Source organism: Bos grunniens, chromosome 8 (assembly GCF_055505025.1).
Source record: "Bos grunniens cultivar Pamir isolate PY7600 chromosome 8, Bosgru_T2T1.0, whole genome shotgun sequence".
In the NCBI taxonomy this organism is placed as follows: domain Eukaryota; kingdom Metazoa; phylum Chordata; class Mammalia; order Artiodactyla; family Bovidae; genus Bos; species Bos grunniens.
The window spans coordinates 83,881,895-83,901,926 of record NC_141172.1 but is presented as its reverse complement, the minus strand read 5'-3'; the positions used below and the strand labels follow the sequence as shown (position 1 = coordinate 83,901,926).

Here is a 20,032-nt window from a genome sequence, read left to right as displayed (position 1 = left end):
CACTTTGGATAGTGTATAAGTGTTAGTCAATCAGTTGTGTCCAACTCTTTACAACCCCGTGGACTGTGTAGCCTGCCAGGAACCTCTGTCCGTGGAGTTCTCCAGGCAAGAATACTGGACTGGGTGGCCATTCCCTTCTCCAGGGGATCTTCCCAACCCAGGGATCGAACCTGTGCCTCCTGCATTGCAGGCAGATTCTTACCATCTAAGCCACCAGGGAAGCCTTGCCATCCTGTCTTTCTACTCATTTAGGTTTTCTTTAATTTCTTTCAGCAACATTTTTTAGTTTTCAGTGTACCAGTCTTTTGCCACTTTGGTTAAATTTATATCTAGGTATTTTATTCTTTTGGAATATTGTAAATGTTATAAATAGAACTGCTTCCTTAATTTCCTTTTTGGTTTATTTATTGCTGGAATATAGAAACACAACTAATATGTGTGTTGTACCCTACAACTTTGCTGCATTTATTTATTAGCTCTGGTAGCTTTCTTTGTATATTCTTTGGAATCTTCTATGTACAGAATTGTGTCATCTGTAAATAGAGTTTTATTTCTTCCTTTCCAATATAGATGTCTTTAAGCTTCATGATTTCCAAGAAACCAGCTGAGACTTTGACAGGGAATCATTGTGCTGCACATTTGTGTGGGAAGTGCTGCCCCCTCAACAGTATTAGTACTCTGTGAATGCAGGGTTTTTTCATTTATTTAGATCTTTAATTTCTTTCAGAAATGTTATAAAGTTTTCAGCATATAGGTTTTATATTTCCTTTGTTGAACTTATCCTTAGTGCTTTGTTCTTGGAGATGCCATCGTAAGTAGAGGCTTTCCTGGTGGCTCAGATGGTAGAGAAGCAGCCTGCAATGCAGGAGACCTGGGTTTGATCCCTGGGTCAGGAAGATCCCCTGGAGAAGTAAATGGCAACCCAGTCCAGTATTCTTACCTGGAGAATCCCATGGGCAGAGGAGCCTGACAGACGATAGTCCATGGGGTCGCAAAGAGTTGGACACGACTGAGCGACTAAGCACTGTAAATAGAATTTTTAAAAACGTCATTTTCAAGTTGTTTATTGCATAGAAATGCAATGACTTTTTTGAAATAAATATAGGTATTTAATTGTGATGAAATATACATGACATAAAACTTCCTATTTTAACCATTAAGTGCACAGTTAAGAGGTGTGAAGTGCGTTTACATTGTGGTACAACTATCATTACTGTCCATTTCCAGAATGTTTTTTGTTTTGTAAAACCGAAACTCTACATCCATGAAATAACACATTTCTTCCTTTCTCAGGCCCCTGGCACCCACCATTGTAGTTTCTATCTCTGTGAATTTGACTACTGTAGGTACTTCATATATGTGGAATCATACAGTATTTGTCCTTTTGTGACTGACTTATTTCACCCATAATGTCCTCAAGATTCATCCATACTGTAGCTTGTATCAGAAGTTTCTTCCTTCTCAAGGCTGCATAGTGTCCATTGAACGTGTATAATATATTTGGTTTATCCCATTCATCCGTCGATGGTCCCTGGGCTGCTCCCATCTCTTGCCTGTTGTGAATAATACTTCCGTGAACGTGGTTGTACAAGTATTTCTTTGAGACTCTGCTCCCAGTTTTTTTGGGTATACACCCAGAAGCAGTAGTGCTGAGCCATATGGTAATTCTGGGTTTAACTATAAGTACAGTATTATATAGAAGTAGTAAGAGTGGCTATCCTTATCTTGTTCCTGGTCTTGAGGGGTAAAGCTTTTGGTTTTTCACTGTAGAATGTAATGTTCTCACTGTAAGTTTGTCAAATTTTTTTTTATTTTTAGAGTTTTGTTTTTTAAATCGTAAAGAATGTTAGATTTTGTCACATGCTTGTCTTGCATCTGTTGAGATGATCATGAGGTATTTTCCTCTTTCTATTAATATGGTGTATTATGTTGATTGATTTTCATATGTTGAACCACCCTTGTGTTTGACAGATAAATGCCACTTGATGAAGGTGTGTAATCTGTAGTATGCTACTTATTTTGGTTTGTTAGTTTTTGTTGAGGATTTTTTCTTGAGGGATATTTGTAGTTTCTAGTGATGTTTTTGTCTAGTTTTGGTACCAGGATGATAATTGGCTTGATAGAATGAATTCGGAAGATTTTCCATCTTTTACTCTTCATTTTTTGGAAGAGTTTGAGTATTGGTGTTGATTTTTCTTCAAACATTTAGTGGAATTCAGTAGCAAAGCCATCTGGTCCTGGGATTTTCTTGTTGAAAGGTTTTTGATTACTGATTCAGTCTTTTGTTATGTCTGTTTACATTCTCTATTTCTTCTTGAGTCAGTTTTGGTAGCTGTATGTTTCTAAAGAATTTGTTCATTTCACATAATTTGTTGGCATGTAATTGTTCACAGCATTTCTCTAAACTTATTTTTATTCCTGCAAGATTGATAGTAATGTATTTTCTTTCATTCTTAGTCATTTGAGTCCTGTCTTTTTTTTTTTCTTGCCATAAGCAATTACTCTGCTAGTTGATTTTGTTCACTTAAATAACGCTTGAAGATTGCTTGCCGTGTGTCTGTCGAGGCTCTTTGTTATGTGTTTGGATAACGCATGTATAGATGCACATACCCTTCTTTTCTTTTTAAAGCAAGTTATTTCATACGCATTGTTCTGCCACTTGCTTTTCTCTTTGAATAAATATTTGTGATTTTGCCTCTGTCTGTTAGTGGCCGCATATTATTTACTGATTCTTTCATTCAACATGTGGCTTGCTGTGTCCTAGTCCATAAGAGCAGATGTGCTTTGATTTATTTAGTTGTTTCTAGGTCTTGCTGTGTTTCACAGGTTGTTTCACATGTCGCAGTGAACATCCTTGACCCAGTGATTCCTCATAGATTTGCCAAATCAGGGGGCATCCATCTTTAAAATTGTGATGGAAACCAGCAAGTTGCCTTTCAAAGGTTGTGCCAATTTGTCTTCTCACCGACAACATGAATTGCTAGTTGGGTGCAACCTACCTTTCCTGGATATTATAATTGTAAAGATTTGTTCATCTGATTACCAAAATTCAGCCATGACATCTTATTAAGGTGCTGGCTGCATTTCTCTGCTCATGTGGAGGGGCTGGCAGCTACGTGAGGCTCTCAGAGGAGGGCCGAGGTTTCTTGGAGTCAGAGTCAAGCTCCCTGTGCCAGCTCCCTGCACCTGGAGGTGGTGTCCCCTGCTGGGCCCTTCAGCTGCCTTGGTGATCTCACAGTCCCTCGAGCTCTTCTGTGTGTTAGAGTTAGCCCAGTGTGCCTCCCCAGTCCCATCACTGACACCCTGTGGTGATTTCTTAACAGGTAGCAACTGGGAAGTGGAAGCAGATAAGTAAATACTGCCCTCTCGATCTCTACTCAGGGTAAGAGAATACTTCTCCTTTGTCCCTAGTGCTGCCTCCCTTGGTGGTGGTGGTGGGGTGTGTGGCATTCTCTGTAGTGGGGGGTGGAGGGTGCATTCTGCGAGGTAGGGGCTACTTGCCTGCAGAAAGCAGGGCCCTGGGCAGGGCTCAGGTTTCTTGCCTGGGGTCAGCATTGCCTCAATAGGTTCCTGCAGATTACCAGTGGCTGGGGAGTTGTTGCCAGAGGAAGGGGCAGAGAGAAGGGTAGGGATTAGGGGCGGTAATGGGGGTGCCTCTCTGAAGAGGGCTGGGGAGAATACAACTCCTTAATCTGCAAAGCTTGGAGATCTCAAGTGGCAACTCTTGGGCATGTCCCCTGAGCCACAGGCAGGTAAATGCAAAGTCTGCTCTAATTGTCAATAATACTTTCTCTTTTTAGAAATAAACAGAGAATGTACTTTGCTTTGAAAAGCTTGTTACAGGAGGCACAGAACAACTTAAAGATCTTTAAGGTAAAAGTTGCTTCTATTTTATGGCTTTTGGGTGGGTCCAGTGGGTGTCTGAACTGAGCTGGATGAAGCCCTGGTGCTATGGTCCCTAACAGGGCTCTGTGACCTGCAGACAAGGGCATCTGCACAGAGGCTGCCTCAGTATGATCCCTTGGGTCTTTTTTCCAAGCCTTATTTCATGAGCACGTGCCATCCTGGGACTCCTGGGGTGTGTAATGGTAACTCCTTGCCCACTGGGTGGCCTCAGACTCAAGGCCCAGACCCTGACTCTGGTTCTTGGGTAAAGATGGCCCTGACCACGTCTCAGGTGTCCTCTGTGGTTGAGATGGGAGTAGGACCTGGGGCAGGGCAACCTAAAGGGTGGCCACACCTGTGCCTTTCCTCCCGGTTAACTTAGGGAACTTACAGTTAGGGGATCTCCTTGTCAGTTAGTGAGTTCTCAGAGTCCTGCAGCTCTGATTGTCCTGCATCCTGATTGTGTAGGGGAAGGGTTCTGCATGCAGCATACTCACCATCTGGCACTGGCACCTTCTGCTTCCTCATGACCACCTGCTTCTGGCACCCTGACTGGACTTGCTCAGGCCCTGTGGTCCCTACCTCCTGCTGTCAGGCATACATGGAGGAGATGCTGAGGGGCAGAGGAGTGGGGAGAAGGGGTGCAGGAAGAGGGGGCAGGGCTGGCCCAGATCTGGGGAAGAGTTTGTATTGGAAATATGTCCCCTGGGGTCCCCCTTGTCATCTCCTTTCCTGCTTACCACTGACTGCTCCCAGTCCTGGTTATGTTCTTACTAGGTGTGGCATATAAGCAAGAGCTCGTGACAGGCTCCAGGTTTACAGGCGGTGGATCTGTGTGGCGTAGCAGGGCTGCTGGGTCTGGACAGCCTGGTGCCCTCTGCATCCTGCTCCGTGTGGACAGTGCTGCTCTGCATACTGGATGCCCCTCAGAATCCCCTCAGAGCAGACAGTGCTGCTCTGCATACTGGGTGCCCCTCAGAAGTGAGCTTGGGGAATGTGGGCGTGAAGCCTATTCTTGACTCACTTCTCCCCGTATGGTTCAGAAACCTGGTCAGTTGAATCAGCTTTACCTTGTCTCCTGCCTTGCCAAATCCAGAAAAAGAGACATAGTTTAAAATCAGTTTTTGTTTTTAACTCTTATAAAGACTTTAGGAATTTTATATTTAAATGCCAAAGATAAGTTCCCTCTCTTCTGGGGATTTATTTGGAACCTATAGTAAGGCTGACATTTTGTCTCAAGTGGACCCTTTTCTGACTGCCCTCACGTAGGCTGGCCTATTAGGCCAGCATAAGCTGAGTGGTGAGTCTGACTTGGCCCCTGGATCAGTTGACCTGGGACCTGGGACTGAGAACCCTGGCTATCTGCTGCTTCTGTTGAACTCAGCTAAGGGGAAAATCCAGAGATTGAGATAATATTTTGAAAAGAGATGGATTAAAATAAGTGACATGGAATGGCTTTTTAAAATAACACCAGGAGCAATGCAGTACATTTTGCAAGTGCTGGCAAGCTCTCTCTCGTGAAGTTCCAGGTGTGGGGAGGTCTCCTGGATTGTGATCCATGCTGCCACTATGTTCTCTGCCGTTGGTGCCTTCTCCTTGTCTGTCTGAATATTGTTCACAGACTCCAAGCCTGTGGCTCTGTCCACCCTGATACTAGACACCTGTGAGATGTGGTGGGGGCCATGTGGGACTGTCACAGAGACTGGGATGACAGTGCTCTGCACATGTCACATGAGGTTTTTAGCAACTGTATGTGTATATGTAAGATGCCTGTCTGTCTGGATTCCAGACACTGGGGAGAGAAAGCCTTCTACTGTCCAGGGTCACTCAGCTGCTCATGGGCCTGGAGGAGAGAGCTTCATGGTGGGCCAAGGCTGCCCCTGCACTGGACGGCAGGCTGAGCCCTGGCCCTACCTTCTGGCCACAGCCCATGTTGAGTGGTTTTGGCTCTATACTTCGTCTTGGCCTGCTTTCCTCCCAGAAGCTCCTCCTTTTCCTTTGCCTGGCACACCCACCCTCCCTCTGTAAGGCCCGTCTCAAGGGGCAGCATCTCTTGTTGGTTTCTCCTGGTCCTTTGGTCAGCAGCGGCCTCAGCTGTGTTCCCATCTCTCTGGGCACCCACATCTGCGCCCTCTGACGGTGCTGACAGGGGACTCCTAGGGAGGCATCATGCTGCTGAATCCCCGTCCACGCTTCTTAGTGGACTGAATTGACCCCCATCTGCAGCCTGGGGGCAGAGCTGGGATCGTCCTCGTGGTACCATCTACTGCACAACAGCCACTGATCCTCTCGGTTTCTGTGGCCAGAAGGAGCAGCATAGCTGGTTCTGGCTCAGGGCCTCTCAAGGCTGCATCTCATCTGAGGGCTCAGCTGTGGGGCCAGAGGCTCTGCTGCTCGGATGGTGCCTCCACAGCCATAGGCAGGAGACCGCACAGCTCCATGGCAGCTCAGTGTGGCTGCTGTGATCTGAGAGGAGAATCATTAGGACGGAATCCACAGCATCTTAATCTTGCCAGGGGTATGCTGTTGGCTTTACTTGTATTCTGTCAGTCACACAGACTAAACCTCCACTGTTTGGAGAGAGAACTACGGGGTGTGAGTATCAAGGGATGAAGGCCACTGGGGACCTACTGGAGGGTGCTGACCACACTCTCACAAACTAGAAAATGTCTGTCACCTGGGATTGGCTGCTGATCAAGCTTTTTCCTGGACATTGCAGACCCCTGTAAAAAGTCATGGGGTTGCACCTACTGAGCATCCCTTTCTGTAGCCCTGGGATCATTGGTGCCATGAGGAGTTTCTTTGCTGGACTTTGTTTTCAAAGGCAGGATTGGCTTCCAAAATGAAGACTTCCGTATTAGTGATGCTGATGGCCTTAACCACCCTGGCTGGAGCCTGGCTTAGTCTTTCACAGAGGACAGAAGGCTCTGGGATGCTGGCTGCCAATGTACGCCCACAGTGGTTGAGCAGTTTGTCTGCTCAGGGCCAGACTGATACTCTGTGTCCCTCAGTAGCACAGTGTCACTTGGCCTCTTCAGTAACAGGCTAGGGTCTTTTCAGTAACAGGCTAGGATCTTTGGGAGTTTGTGCTTTGGGCTGAGTTTGTTTGAGGTTGCCTGCATACCACGTGTTCCTGTCTGAGGGTTTGAATTTCAGGTCTGGGGCCTTTCTGGTCTTTGGTTTTTGAGAACTTTTCTTCTTTTTCATGTTCCAGTGGGATTTTCCACTTGGTCAGTTAATGTGGTACATGAGGGTGGGTAGAGACCCTAAATGGGGGCACGTGTAAAATGTCAAGTGCCTTTGCCTATCTAGTGGGTGGGGACGGAGGTGTTTTTCTATCAACCTGTTGGAGTTGATGTTTCCCTGTCTCTTTCCCTTCCTGAAGAATGGTGAGCTGATTTATGGCTGCAAAGATGCCCGCAGCCCCATGGCTGACTGGAGTGAGCTCGCGCACCACCTGAAGCCATTCTTCTTCCCATCCAATGGCCTGGCCAGTGGACCCCACTGCACAAGGGCTGTGATCCGGGAGCTGGTGCGTGTCATCACACGGGTGCTACTGAGTGGCTCGGACAAGGGCCGGGCGGGTGCCCTCAGGTCGGGGCCTGGGCTGCGGGGCCCACCCGTCTGTGAAGCCAGCCCTTTCAGCAGGAGCCTGCGCTGCCAAGGTAGGCCTGGTGGGCGGGCTGGGCGCAAGGGAAGCAGAGCTTGTGGCATGGCCTGCAAGGGTCCTGCCTGGCCTCACGGAGCTTCTGTGGGAGCAGCCTTGGTCCCGTCAGGGCTCCCCAAAGCTGGGCCTCCCTATCGTCTCAGCCCCAGGTGGGGACATTACCGTTCTCATCTCCTGTCTGGGTTTATAAATTGCAGCATACATTGGAGCTATAAGATTCTCTCTAAATGTCGTCCGACATGTCTGACATCCTCTGTGGTTTCTCTACATTGTTCCATCTCATTGCAGCCCTGGAGGTGGGTTTTCCTTGGCCTTTCTTTTAGATGGAGAGAACTGAGGCCCAGAATATTGGACTCCCACAGTACAAGGCCCTTTAGGGTGGGTGGGTGGCCTCAGTGGGTGGCAGTTTGCAGATAGGTTATGAACACAGATGTATGAGACCTGTGACTCTGGGTGTCTCCTACTCTAGGCCCCATTCCTTACAGACTTGCCATGGGCTGGCTTTGACTTAGTGGGCACCCAAACTTCAAGGTGACTTTGTGACTGATTTGGGTTTTGCCATGAATGTTCACGGCTCCTCATTTGCCACCTTTGTCATCTGCTGGCAGGCTCGCCAACATGCTCAAGTATGTAGCATGTGGAGCCGTAACCAGGATCTTATTTTGAGGGGCTGACTAGGAGGATTCAGATTATTCAGTTTTTGTGCTGCCAGTCCCTGTAGTCTCTTGGAGCCTCTGAGGATGCTGTGGGGGTGTGACACAGGGAGATGGCAGCTTTGCTCCTGCATGGATTTTAGGTGCAGTGGTTTTCCCATGCAGCTACCTGGGCACAAGTCACCCTTCTTTTGTCCCCCATGCAGTGGCACAGATGAATTTTGCGGGTATTTTTCTTGTTGCAAAAGTGATGCCTACTCATTTCAGACAATTTTTGTAAACTCATGCCCGTGTTTGGGTACTTAACTGCTTGTAAGTAGACAGAACTTGTTTGGAAGGACACACAGGTGGACACTGGTCAGAGACCCCTGTGGACTTTTCTTCCAGACCTTCCCTGCATATGTACACAGACACAAGTCTGACCCATGGGATGTACAATGTATTCTACATGCTATTTTTTTAACTTATTTTTTGACCATAAAGTAGATACTCTACTATATGAATAACCTGTAATTGTAACAAATCCCTTTTAGCTGGACCTGTGCATTTTCACTCTGTCTTGGATGACTGAGCATGTTTTGCCAGAAGTGGGAGGTCAGAGTGTCAGAACTGGACGTGGCCACAGGTGCTCCTTGTGGCTTGGACTCAATGATGTTTGTTCATTCATCAGACATGACTGTTTGCTCAAAGGATGGGATACGTGAGCTAGGACTCTGTCTCCCCAGCCCTTAAGGCCCCTGAGAACCCTTGAGTGTGGAATGGACCTCATTTCTGCACTGTCCCCGCCCCGGTGGCTCCCTGCTCAGTGTGGTCACACCTCTTCACACAGGCTGTTCCCTGGGCTCTGCAGATGCTGTCTTGCAGATGTGAGGACGTTACTGCGGTCCTTTTACATTTTGTGCTTAGTCTTCTGTAGACTGAGGGTTCTCTCTCTAGATTGGGCTGGTGTGATGGAGACTGAAGGATGTTGAGAGGAGGGGGATGCGCACAGTGAGCTGTGGGGCCTGCCTCTCCTTTGTGTCTAACCCGGAACGTGCACTTGTCCAGCCCCAGCAGCTCCGTGAGGCAGGGTGCGGCCTGTGCCCGCCACCTTCTTCAGTCCTTGACAGTAAACTTCTCGTTTTCCCCTGATGTTCTTGGTAGGAAAAAACACCCCGGAGCGCTCAGGGTTACCGAAGGGCTGTCTTCTGTACAAAACCCTCCAGGTGCAGATGTTGGACCTGCTGGACATCGAAGGCCTCTACCCTCTGTACCGGCGGGTTGAGCGGTACCTGGAGGAGTTTCCTGAGGAGAGGTGAGGCATAGACCCAGTGCTCCCCTGCCCTTTCTGGGCCTGTATGGGGCCCGAGCAGCCCTGAGGGCAAGATGGGGATGAGGGTAGCAGGTTGACCCAGTGGGAGGACTGCATAGGCCTCCCAGGAGGATGACTCACCCCATCTACCCCCTCCCTGCCCCCAGCTGCAGGGCCAGCCCGGAGATTCAGTGCCATGTGAAGGAGGACCAAGGTCCTGTCAGATCAGAGATAGCTTTCCCATTTCTAGAAAGGAGAGTATGTCCTGACAACCCTGTTAGTCAGTTCCATGTTCTGAGTTGGAGCTGAGCCTGCAGGGGGCAGTGCTGCTCCACAGCCGGTGAGCCGCTTTCACTCAGCCCAGCTGGGCTTTGGCCTTCAGGCGCTTCCTTGTCCATTTCCTGACCGTCTTGATGTGGGTTGCAAGGATCCGCACCTGTGGCATGTGGTGGGGGCTGCAGCTGTCGCCTGGCCTGGCTTCCTCTCTATCACCCCTTCACTAGAATCTCTGACCTCGACACCATTTGTCATAAACAGGAGACATTCAGGCTCTCCTGGTTTCTGGTCTTGCAAGCTGTGTTTAAAACTTTCACGCTTCATAACAGTTTAGCATTAGGAAGAGATGAATCCACTAATGTTCTTTAAAAACAGATGTATGATTCTTAAACTGCAAAGAGATAACAGATGATTTCCAGGCAGCTTTGCTATCCTGTTTTTTTGTGCTTTGTTCTTCAGAAAAACATTGCAAATAGATGGGCCTTATGATGAAGCATTTTACCAGAGGCTGCTCGATCTTTCCACTGAGGATGATGGTACAGTGGCTTTTGCATTGACAAAGGTGGGTAAACTCTTCCAGAAACATATTATGTGCTCCTTAGGCTCTTAATACTAACTCAGAATACTAACTCAGAATTTTCATAAGAAGTGTTTCCCAGTACCAACTCCTGATGGTTAAAGCAGAATAATTATGGATTAAACCCAGATGTTCAAGCTGGTTTTAGAAAAGGCAGAGGAACCAGAGATCAAATTGCCAACATCCGCTGGATCATGGGAAAAGCAAGAGAGCTCCAGAAAAACATCTATTTCTGCTTTATTGACTATGCCAAAGCCTTTGACTGTGTGGATCACAATAAACTGTGGAAAATTCTGAAAGAGATGGGAATACCAGACCACCTGACCTGCCTCTTGAGAAACCTATATGCAGGTCAGGAAGCAACAGTTAGAACTGGACATGGAACAACAGACTGGTTCCAAATAGGAAAAGGAGTATGTCAAGGCTGTATATTGTCACCCTGCTTATTTAACTTATATGCAGAGTACATCATGAGAAACACTGGGCTGGAAGAAGCACAAGCTGGAATCAAGATTGCCAGGAGAAATATCAATAACCTCAGATAGGCAGATGACACCACCCTTATGGCAGAAAGTGAAGAGGAACTAAAGAGCCTCTTGATGAAAGTGAAAGAGGAGAGTGAAAATGTTGGCTTAAAGCTCAACATTCAGAAAACGAAGATCATGGCATCTGGTCCCATCACTTCATGGCATATAGATGGGGAAACAGTGGAAACAGTGTCAGACTTTATTTTTTTGGACTTAAAAATCACTGCAGATGGTGATTGCAGCCATGAAATTAAAAGACGCTTACTCCTTGGAAGGAAAGTTATGACCAACCTAGATAGCATATTCAAAAGCAGAGACATTACTTTGCCAACAAAGGTTCGTCTAGTCAAGGCTATGGTTTTTCCTGTGGTCATGTATGGATGTGAGAGTTGGACTGTGAAGAAGGCTGAATGCCGAATAATTGATGCTTTTGAACTGTGGTGTTGGAGAAGACTCTTGAGAATCCCTTGGACTGCAAGGAGATCCAACCAGTCCATCCTGAAGGAGATCAGTCCTGGGTGTTCATTGGAAGGACTGATGCTGAGGCTGAAACTCCAATACTTTGGCCACGTCATGCGAAGAGTTGACTCATTGGAAAAGACCCTGATGCTGGGAGGGATTGGGGGCAGGAGGAGAAGGGGACAACAGAGGATGAGATGGCTGGATGGCATCACCGACTCGATGGACATGAGTTTGGGTGAACTCCGGGAGTTGGTGATGGACAGGGAGGCCTGGCGTGCTGTGATTCATAGGGTAGCAAAGAGTCGGACATGACTGAGCGACTGAACTGAGCTGAATGAAAAGGAACAGATTTGAGTTGTAGTGAGGTGGATGAACCTACAGCCTGTTATACAGAGTGAAGTAAGTCAGAAAGAGAAGAACAAATATTATATGTTAATGCAGTATGTGAAATCTAGAAAAATGGTACTGATGAACCTATCTGCAGGAAAAGAATGAAGACGCAAATAAAGAGAATGGGCCTGTGGACAGGGCGGGGGGTGGGGAACGTGGAACAAATTGAGAAGGTAGCAGGGAGGGGAGGGCCCAGCGCGGCCTGGAGCCAGTTTACATATATACACTACCATGTGTAAAACATAGCTAGTGGGAAGCTACTTTATAATACAGGGAGCCCAGCCTGGCGCTCTGTGACAGCTCAGAGGGGTGGGATGTGGGGAGGGCAGGGAGGCTCCCCAGAGAGGGGAGATACATAATTACGACTGATTTGCATTGTTGTACAGCAGAAACCAGTGCGACACTGTAAAGCAATTTTTCTCCAATTAAAAAAATTTTTTAAAATGTGGCTAAAGTTTCCCCCAGATAGACTGGGTCAGTGATGACATGTTACTTTAGCTTCTAGGGAGGAGCTCCCTTTATTCAGTTGGCTCCAGGCCACCCTGAGCCCAGTCCTCTCTCCACCCTCCCTTTGCTGGGTCTGTGCTTCCTCCTTAGCAGCCATAGAGCAGACACGTGCCGACCATCTCTCCTATAGCCCTCAGGGGGGATTCTGGGCCCAGACCCCTGCCTGTGGTTGTGTGTGGCTGGCTTCCTTCCTTCCTCTACCTCAGGCCAAGCGGCACCCTGGGAGAGTCTCTTAGGGAAGAGGCCTTGATCCTATTCTTTCTGATTCTGTGAAATCAGGGCATTCAGGGCCTCCATGAGCTTGGATAGGAAAAAAACTTACATATTTGTTTTCATAATCTCTGAGTTTAGTGTTTCCTTCCATTAAGAATGTGGCAGCAACCACTGTAGCGTCAACAGGACCCCCACCTTTGCCATTAAGAGAAATCTGACCTTTTGATTTCACACTGTAGTTGCTATAGATATCTCATGGTATCTTTATATTTGTCACTCCTGAGAATGTTTTTCTGAGAAGGATCCATAAGTTTCACTAGGCTGTCAGAGGTTTTGCTAGATGCTGAAATGGTTAAGGAACACTGTTCTAGTGGGAGCGAAGTGATGAAAAGACGGGAATAAAACAGCATGCCCTCTGCCTCCTCTGGGCGGCTGCCTTGGAGCCCTTGATTAAGCTGTCCTGGTCCTGACAATGTGTCTGTGATTCTTTCTTGTTAAGAGTCCTCATTCCTGTCTCTGGCCAAGGCTGAGTGTACCCTCCTCTGTGGCCATTCAGTTTTTGAGGAGGTCCCCTCCAAAGCTAAGAGCCCAGAGGGAATTAACTGAGGTGTCTGGGGGTGGAATTGTCCTCATGGTGGGGAGAAATCCAAAAGGAAGCCTCTATCAGAATAAAGCGATGGACTGCCCTACATTGTCTGCAAATTGGGTATATTGATTTAGGAATAAATATCAGTATTCCTTTTATCGAGAGAAGAAGCATAGACGTTTACTTCCTTTTTTACACATTTCTGTATTTTTCAAAATTGTAATAAGGATGGATTACTTTTTAACTTTATTGCAATTTCTTGCTTCATATGTAAATGGAATCTTCTAAGAGGTTCAAGCGATCATTACACAACTCTCAGAATGACTAAACTAAGCACACTGAGACAACGCTGAATGCTGGTGCCGAGAACCTAGATTTGCAGAGCTAATCATGCACGTGCCCTATGACCCAGCACCTGTGTTCCTGGGCATTTGTTGCAGAGAAGGGAAGACTTAGGCTCACCCAAAACCCTATACAGAAGTGTTCGCAGCAGCCTGGTTTGTAATTGTTGTAACTGTAATTGTTGGAAACGGGCACAACTCAAGTGCCTGTCAGCAGGTGACCTACTATAGGTTACACAAGCTGGAACTGTTGAGCAAAGTGGATACACACAACAGCCTGAGTGAATCTCCAGAGAAATGTGCTGAGTGACAAAAGCCAATCTCAAAAGATCACACACAATGATTCTGTTTATATGACATTCTTGAAATGACAAAGATGAATGAATGGTTGCTGTGGGATGAGGAGGAGATGGAAGGAAGGGGCTGTGGTTATAAAAGGTCAACAAGTGGAATCTTGTGATGATGCAGCTGCTCTGTATTTTAACTGTGGTGGCAGATGATGCATGAACCTACGTGTGTGATGAGATTCGTCCACATACACAACACAGCCACAGAGGAGGGTACACTCAGCCCCGGCTGGAGACAGGAGCGAGGACTCTTAACAAGAGAGAACCACAGACACATTGTCAGGACTGGGACAGCTGTACCAAGGGGTCCAGGGCAGACTGGAATAAAATCATGGAGCGTATTAATGTCACTATCCTGGCTGTGATATTGTACTGTATGGTTTTGTAAGATGTCACCATTGAGGGAGACTGGGTAAAGTGTATTCGGAACCCAGGATTATCTCAAACAAATAATTTAATGAAAAGGATTCAAGTAGTGAGTATAATTCATAAAATGTTATTTCTGCCCAAAAAATATATATCCACTGTTATCTTTTCAGAACTTCACAGTAACACATATACAAGCACTAACTCACTAACTCATCCTATTTGAGGAGTTATTCACGTTAATGTGTCACTGGCTTGCCTTTAAACTAACGTGTCTTGACATCTCTCTGTGTTGGAATATAAGGGTCTATCTTTTTGTTGTTGTTTTAGGGATTTAGGTTCTGTTAGTTGGAATCTGAAGAGGGTGTATGTGAAGCTGAAGCTGGAGAACAGGTTGAGAACATTCCTAGGCCACAGATGATTAAAAAGTTCTTTCACAAATATGGTTTATCTAATTGAGCTTTGTGCCTCTGATGAAATGAGAGAGGAGAGAATATTGTATTTATTTCAAAGCTCAGGAAGCTGCAGCTGAGAGTAATTCTTGCTTTCTGACTGTTGTTTAGTATTCCATTGTAGGTGTCAGCAAACTTTTTCTATAAAGAGCCAGACAGTAAATGCTTTAGGCTTTGTAGGCCATCTGGTCTCTGTTGTATCTACTTAGCACTGCCATTATAGCTCAGAAGCAGCCAGAGACAAATATAAGGGAGCATGGCTGTGCTCCAGTAAAACTTTATTTATAAAAACAGGTGGTGGGCTGGATTTGGCCCTTGGCCCATATTTTGCTGACTTCTGTTCACTTTTGTTTGTTAGTTTTAATATTCCTTTTTTCCTGTTGGTTTAGAAGTTAGACATTCTGATATTACATTTTTCTGGTTACTTGTCCAATTCGACCATGCATATTTAAAGACTAAAATTAATAATTTAACTCCTACTCCCACATCACTCCCTGACACACAAACATAAGGAATTGGGTTACTTTAATTCCATTTTTGTTCCCAACTTATATGCGTTTTTGCCAGGTATTCCATTTCTCATGTTCTTTTTTTTTTTTTTTTAATTAAAAAAAAATCACAACTTACAGTACTATTTTATACAGATATTTGTTTAGATCTGTCACATGTTCCTATATCTTTGCTCAATATTCTGATTTCTCCGCTCTTTCCTTTTTCTCTAAAAGTTTTATTGTGATATAATTTACATACCATACAATTTACCCACTTAAAGTATTCAATTTAATGGTCTTTAATATGTTCACAGATGTGTAAGCAGTATCATAGTCAGTTTTAGAATTCTGTACCCTTTAGCCAATATCTTATCTCCTCACCCCACTAAGCAACTACTGATCTACTTTTAAGAAAGCCTTCCTCAGTGATCAATGCAAAGACATAGAGGAAAACAATAGAATGGGAAAGACTAGAGATCTCTTCAAGAAAATTAGAGATACCAAGGGAACATTTCATGCAAAGATGGGCTCAATAAAGGATAGAAATGGTAGGGACCTAATAGAAGCAGAAGATATTAAAAAGAGATGGCAAGAATACACAGAAGAACTGTACAAAAAAGATCTTCACGACCAAGATAATCATGATGGTGTGATCACTCACCTAGAGCCAGACATCCTGGAATGTGAAGTCAAGTGGGCCTTAGGAAGCTTCACTACAAACAAAGCTAGTAGAGGTGATGGAATTCCAGTTGAGCTATTTCAAATCCTAAATGATGATGCTGTGAAAGTGCTGCACTCAATATGTCAGCAAATTTGGAAAACTCAACAATGGCCACAGGACTGGAAAAGGTCAGTTTTCATTCCAATCCCAAAGAAAGGCAATGCCAAAGAATGCTCCAACTACCGCACAATTGCACTCATCTCACACGCTAGTAAAGTAATGCTCAAAATTCTCCAAGCCAGGCTTCAGCAGTATGTGAACCGTGAACTTCTAGATGTTCAAGTTGGTTTTAGAAAAGGCAGAGGAACCAGAGATCAAATTGCCAGCATCCGTTGGATCATCAAAAAAACAAGACAGTTTCAGAAAATCATCTATTTCTGCTTTATTGACTATGCCAAAGCCTTTAACTGTGTTCAGTTCAGTTCAATTCGGTCGCTCAGTTGTGTCTGACTCTTTGTGACCCCATGGACCGCAGCACGCCAGGCCTCCCTGTCCATCACCAACTCCCAGAGTCCACCCAAACACATGTCCATCGAGTCGATGATGCCATCCAACCATCTCATCCTCTGTCGTCCCCTTCTCCTCCTGCCCTCAATCTTTCCCAGCATCAGGGTCTTTTCCAATGCGTCAGCTCTTTGCATCAGGTGGCCAAAGTATTGGAGTTTCAGCTTCAACATCAGTCCTTCCAATAAACACCCAGGACTGATCTCCCTTAGGATGGACTGGTTGGATCTCCTTGCAGTCCAAGGGACTCGCAACAGTCTTCTCCAACACCACAGTTCAAAAGCATCAATTCTTTGGTGCTCAGCTTTCTTCATAGTCCAACTCTCACATCCATACATGACCACTGGAAAAACCATAGCCTTGACTAGACGAACCTTTGTTGGCAAAGTAATGTCTCTGCTTTTCAATATGCTGCGTAGGTTGGTCATAACTTTCCTTCTAAGGAGTAAGTGTCTTTTAATTTCATGGCTGCAATCACCATCTGCAGTGATTTTGGAGCCCCAAAAATAAAGTCTGACACTGTTTCCCCATCTATATGCCATGAAGTGATGGGACCAGGTGGCATGATCTTAGTTTTCTGAATGTTGAGCTTTAAGCCAACTTTTTCACTCTCTTTCACTTTCATCAAGAGGCTCTTTAGTTCTTCTTCACTTTCTGCCATAAGGGTGGTGTCATCTGCATATCAGAGGTTATTGATATTCCTCCAGCAATCTTGATTCCAGCTTGTGCTTCTTCCAGCCCAGCGTTTCTCATGATGTACTCTGCATATAAGTTAAATAAGCAGGGTGACAATACACAGCCTTGACGTACTCCTTTTCCTATTTGGAACCAGTCTGTTGTTCCATGTCCAGTTCTAACTGTTGCTTCCTGACCTGCATATAGGTTTTTCAAGAGGCATCTCTTTCAGAATTTTTCACAGTTTATTGTGATCCACACAGTCAAAGGCTTTGGCATAGTCAATAAAGCAGAAATAGATGTTTTTCTGGAACTCTCTTGCTTTTTCCATGATCCAGCGGATACTGGCAATTTGATCTCTGGTTCCTCTGCCTTTTCTAAAACCAGCTTGAACATCTGGAATTTCACGGTTCACGTATTGCTGAAGCCTGGCTTGGAGAATTTTGAGCATTACTTTAGTAGCGTGCGAGATGAGTGCAATTGTGTGGTAGTTTGAGCATTCTTTGGCATTGCCTTTCTTTGGGATTGGAATGAAAACTGACCTTTTCCAGTCCTGTGGCCATTGTTGAGTTTTCCAAATTTGCTGGCATATTGCATGCAGCACTTTCACAGCATCATCCTTCAAGATTTGAAATAGCTCAACTGGAATTCCATTACCTTCACTAGCTTTGTTCCTAGTGATGCTTTCTAAGGCCCACTTGACTTCACATTCCAGGATGTCTGGCTCTAGGTGAGTGATCACACCATCATGATTATCTTGGTCGTGAAGATCTTTTTTGTACAGTTTTTCTGTGTATTCTTGCCACCTCTTCTTAATATCTTCTGCTTCTGTTGTTGTGGCAGGTATCAGTTCTTCATTTCTTTCTGTGACTGAACAGTATTTAATTCTATAGAGCTACTACATTTTGTTTGATGAGCATTTAGATTGTTTTCACTTTTTGGCTATTATGAATAATGTTGCTATAAATATGTGTGTATAAATTTTTGTGTGGGCATATTTTTACTTTTCTTGGGCATATACTTAAGAGTGCAGTTGCTGGGTCAAGTGGTAACTTATGTTTAACTTTTAAGGAACTGCCAGACCTTTTTTCAAAATGGCTGTACCATTTTACATCCCCACCAGCAGTATACAGGGTTCCAGCTCCTTTCTGTCTTTGACAACACTTGTTACCTGCCCTTTTGTTTTTAGCCACCCTGATGGGTATGAAATGGTATCTCATTGTGGTTTAGATTTGCATTTCCCTGCTGCTGCTGCTAAGTCGCTTCAGTCGTGTCTGACTCTGTGTGACCCCATAGACGGCAGCCCACCAGGCTCCCCCGTCCCTGGGATTCTCCAGGCAAGAACACTGGAGTGGGTTGCCATTTTCTTCTCCAGTGCATGAAAGTGAAAAGTGAAGGGAAGTCGCTCAGTTGTGTTCGACTCTTCGCGACCCCATGGACTGCAGCCTACCAGGCTCCTCCATCCATGGGATTTTCCAGGCAAGAGTACTGGAGTAGGGTGCCATTGCCTGCATTTCCCTGAAGACTAAGCATTTTTTCTTGTGCTTATTGCCCATTTGTATTTTTCTTTGGGGAAATGTCTATTCAGATCCTTTGCTTACTTTTTAATTGTGTTGTTTCATTGTCGAGTTGTAAGAATTCTGTCCATTGTGGATAGTAGGCCCTTATTAGATATATGATTTGCAAATATATGAAGTTTCTGTCAGAGTCCTTTTCAGTTTTTTGATCATGTTCCTTGTTACAAAATATCTGCAATTTAAACATTTTGTTTATTTGACATACAATATTATGTTAGTTTCAAGTATACTGCATAGTGAGCTTCCCAGGTAGCTCCGCGGTAAAGAATCCACCTGCCAATCCAGGAGATGTAGGAGATGGGGGTTTGATCCCTGGGTCAGGAAGATCTCCTGGAGTAGGAAATGAGAAAGTTTTTAACTTTGATGAAGTCTAGTTTATCTGTTTTTTGTTGTTGTTGTTCATGCTTTTGATGTCATATTTAAGAATTCATTGCTAAATCAAAAGTCATGATTATTTTCCTGTTTCTTCAAAGAGTTTTAGCTCTTAAATTTTGTTCTTAGATCCATTTTGAGTTAATTTTATATATGATTTGTGGTAGGGATCCACTTTCATTCTTGGTATGTGGATATTCGGTTATCTCAGCACCATTTGTTGAGAGACTATTTTTTTTTACCCCTAAATGTATGGGTTTATTTCTTGATATTCATTTGTGTGCCAATGATATATATATCTATATATCTATACTTATGCTTGTACATCTCTTGATTACCGTTGCTTTTTAATAAGTTTTGAAATTGCTCTTTTCCAATATTGTTTTGGCTATTTGGAGCCCCTTGTAATTCCATTGTGAATTTTAGAATCAGCTTGCCAAGTTCTACAAAGAAACCAGCTGTGACTGTGATAGGGATTGTGGTGAGTCTGCACTTTGCTTGCACAGTATGTATGGCCATCTTCACAACAGTAAGTCTTCCAGTTTGTTCACATGGGATGCTGTTCCATTTATTTAGATCTTTGTTTTTATTTCAACAATCTTTTCAGAGATACATTCTGTACTTTATTAAGTTTATTCCTGAATGTTGTCTTTTTGATGCTGTTGTAAATGAAGTTGTTTTTTTATATTGATTTTGTAGCTTACAACCTTGCCAAGTTTATTAGGTTTTAAATGAGTTGTTTTTAGTGAATTCCTTAGGATTGTCTCTATAGAAGATCATTTAGTGATAGTTTTTCTACTTTCTTTCCAATTTGGTGGCCTTCTACGTCTTTTTCCTGCATAATAGCACTTGGCTAGAACTTGTAGTGCAGTGTTAAATGTAAGAACAGACATCCCTGTCTGATTTGTTACTGGTTTCTGGGATAGTGTTCAGTCTTTCATCATTATGTATAATGTTAACTTTGGGCTTTTTGTATATTGATCAGGTTGGAGAAATTCCCTTCTTAATTTGTTGAATGATTTTATCATGAAAGGACGTTGTATTTTGTCAAACGTTTTTTCTGCATCAGTTGATATTTATTATGATATTATCGTGTGGTTTTTGTTTTTTATTCTATAGATATGACATATTCATTTTTGGATATTAAAACCA

The 20,032-nt window shown here is 44.5% G+C and overlaps 1 protein-coding gene across 3 annotated transcripts in view; it reads left to right on the top strand.

Annotated features, from left to right (window-relative positions):
* The window catches only part of IPPK (inositol-pentakisphosphate 2-kinase), a 60,222-nt gene that overhangs the window by 22,114 nt on the left and 18,076 nt on the right, over nt 1-20,032 (top strand). For 2 of the 3 annotated variants that reach the window (XM_086315602.1, XM_086315600.1), the window contains 5 exons: nt 3,324-3,382; nt 3,801-3,873; nt 7,271-7,550; nt 9,349-9,499; nt 10,232-10,334. In XM_086315602.1, the coding sequence (XP_086171728.1) occupies nt 3,324-3,382; nt 3,801-3,873; nt 7,271-7,550; nt 9,349-9,499; nt 10,232-10,334 (666 nt within the window). The remainder of the gene's footprint in view (nt 1-3,323; nt 3,383-3,800; nt 3,874-7,270; nt 7,551-9,348; nt 9,500-10,231; nt 10,335-20,032) is intronic. The other variant, XM_086315603.1, reaches the window with a different exon arrangement.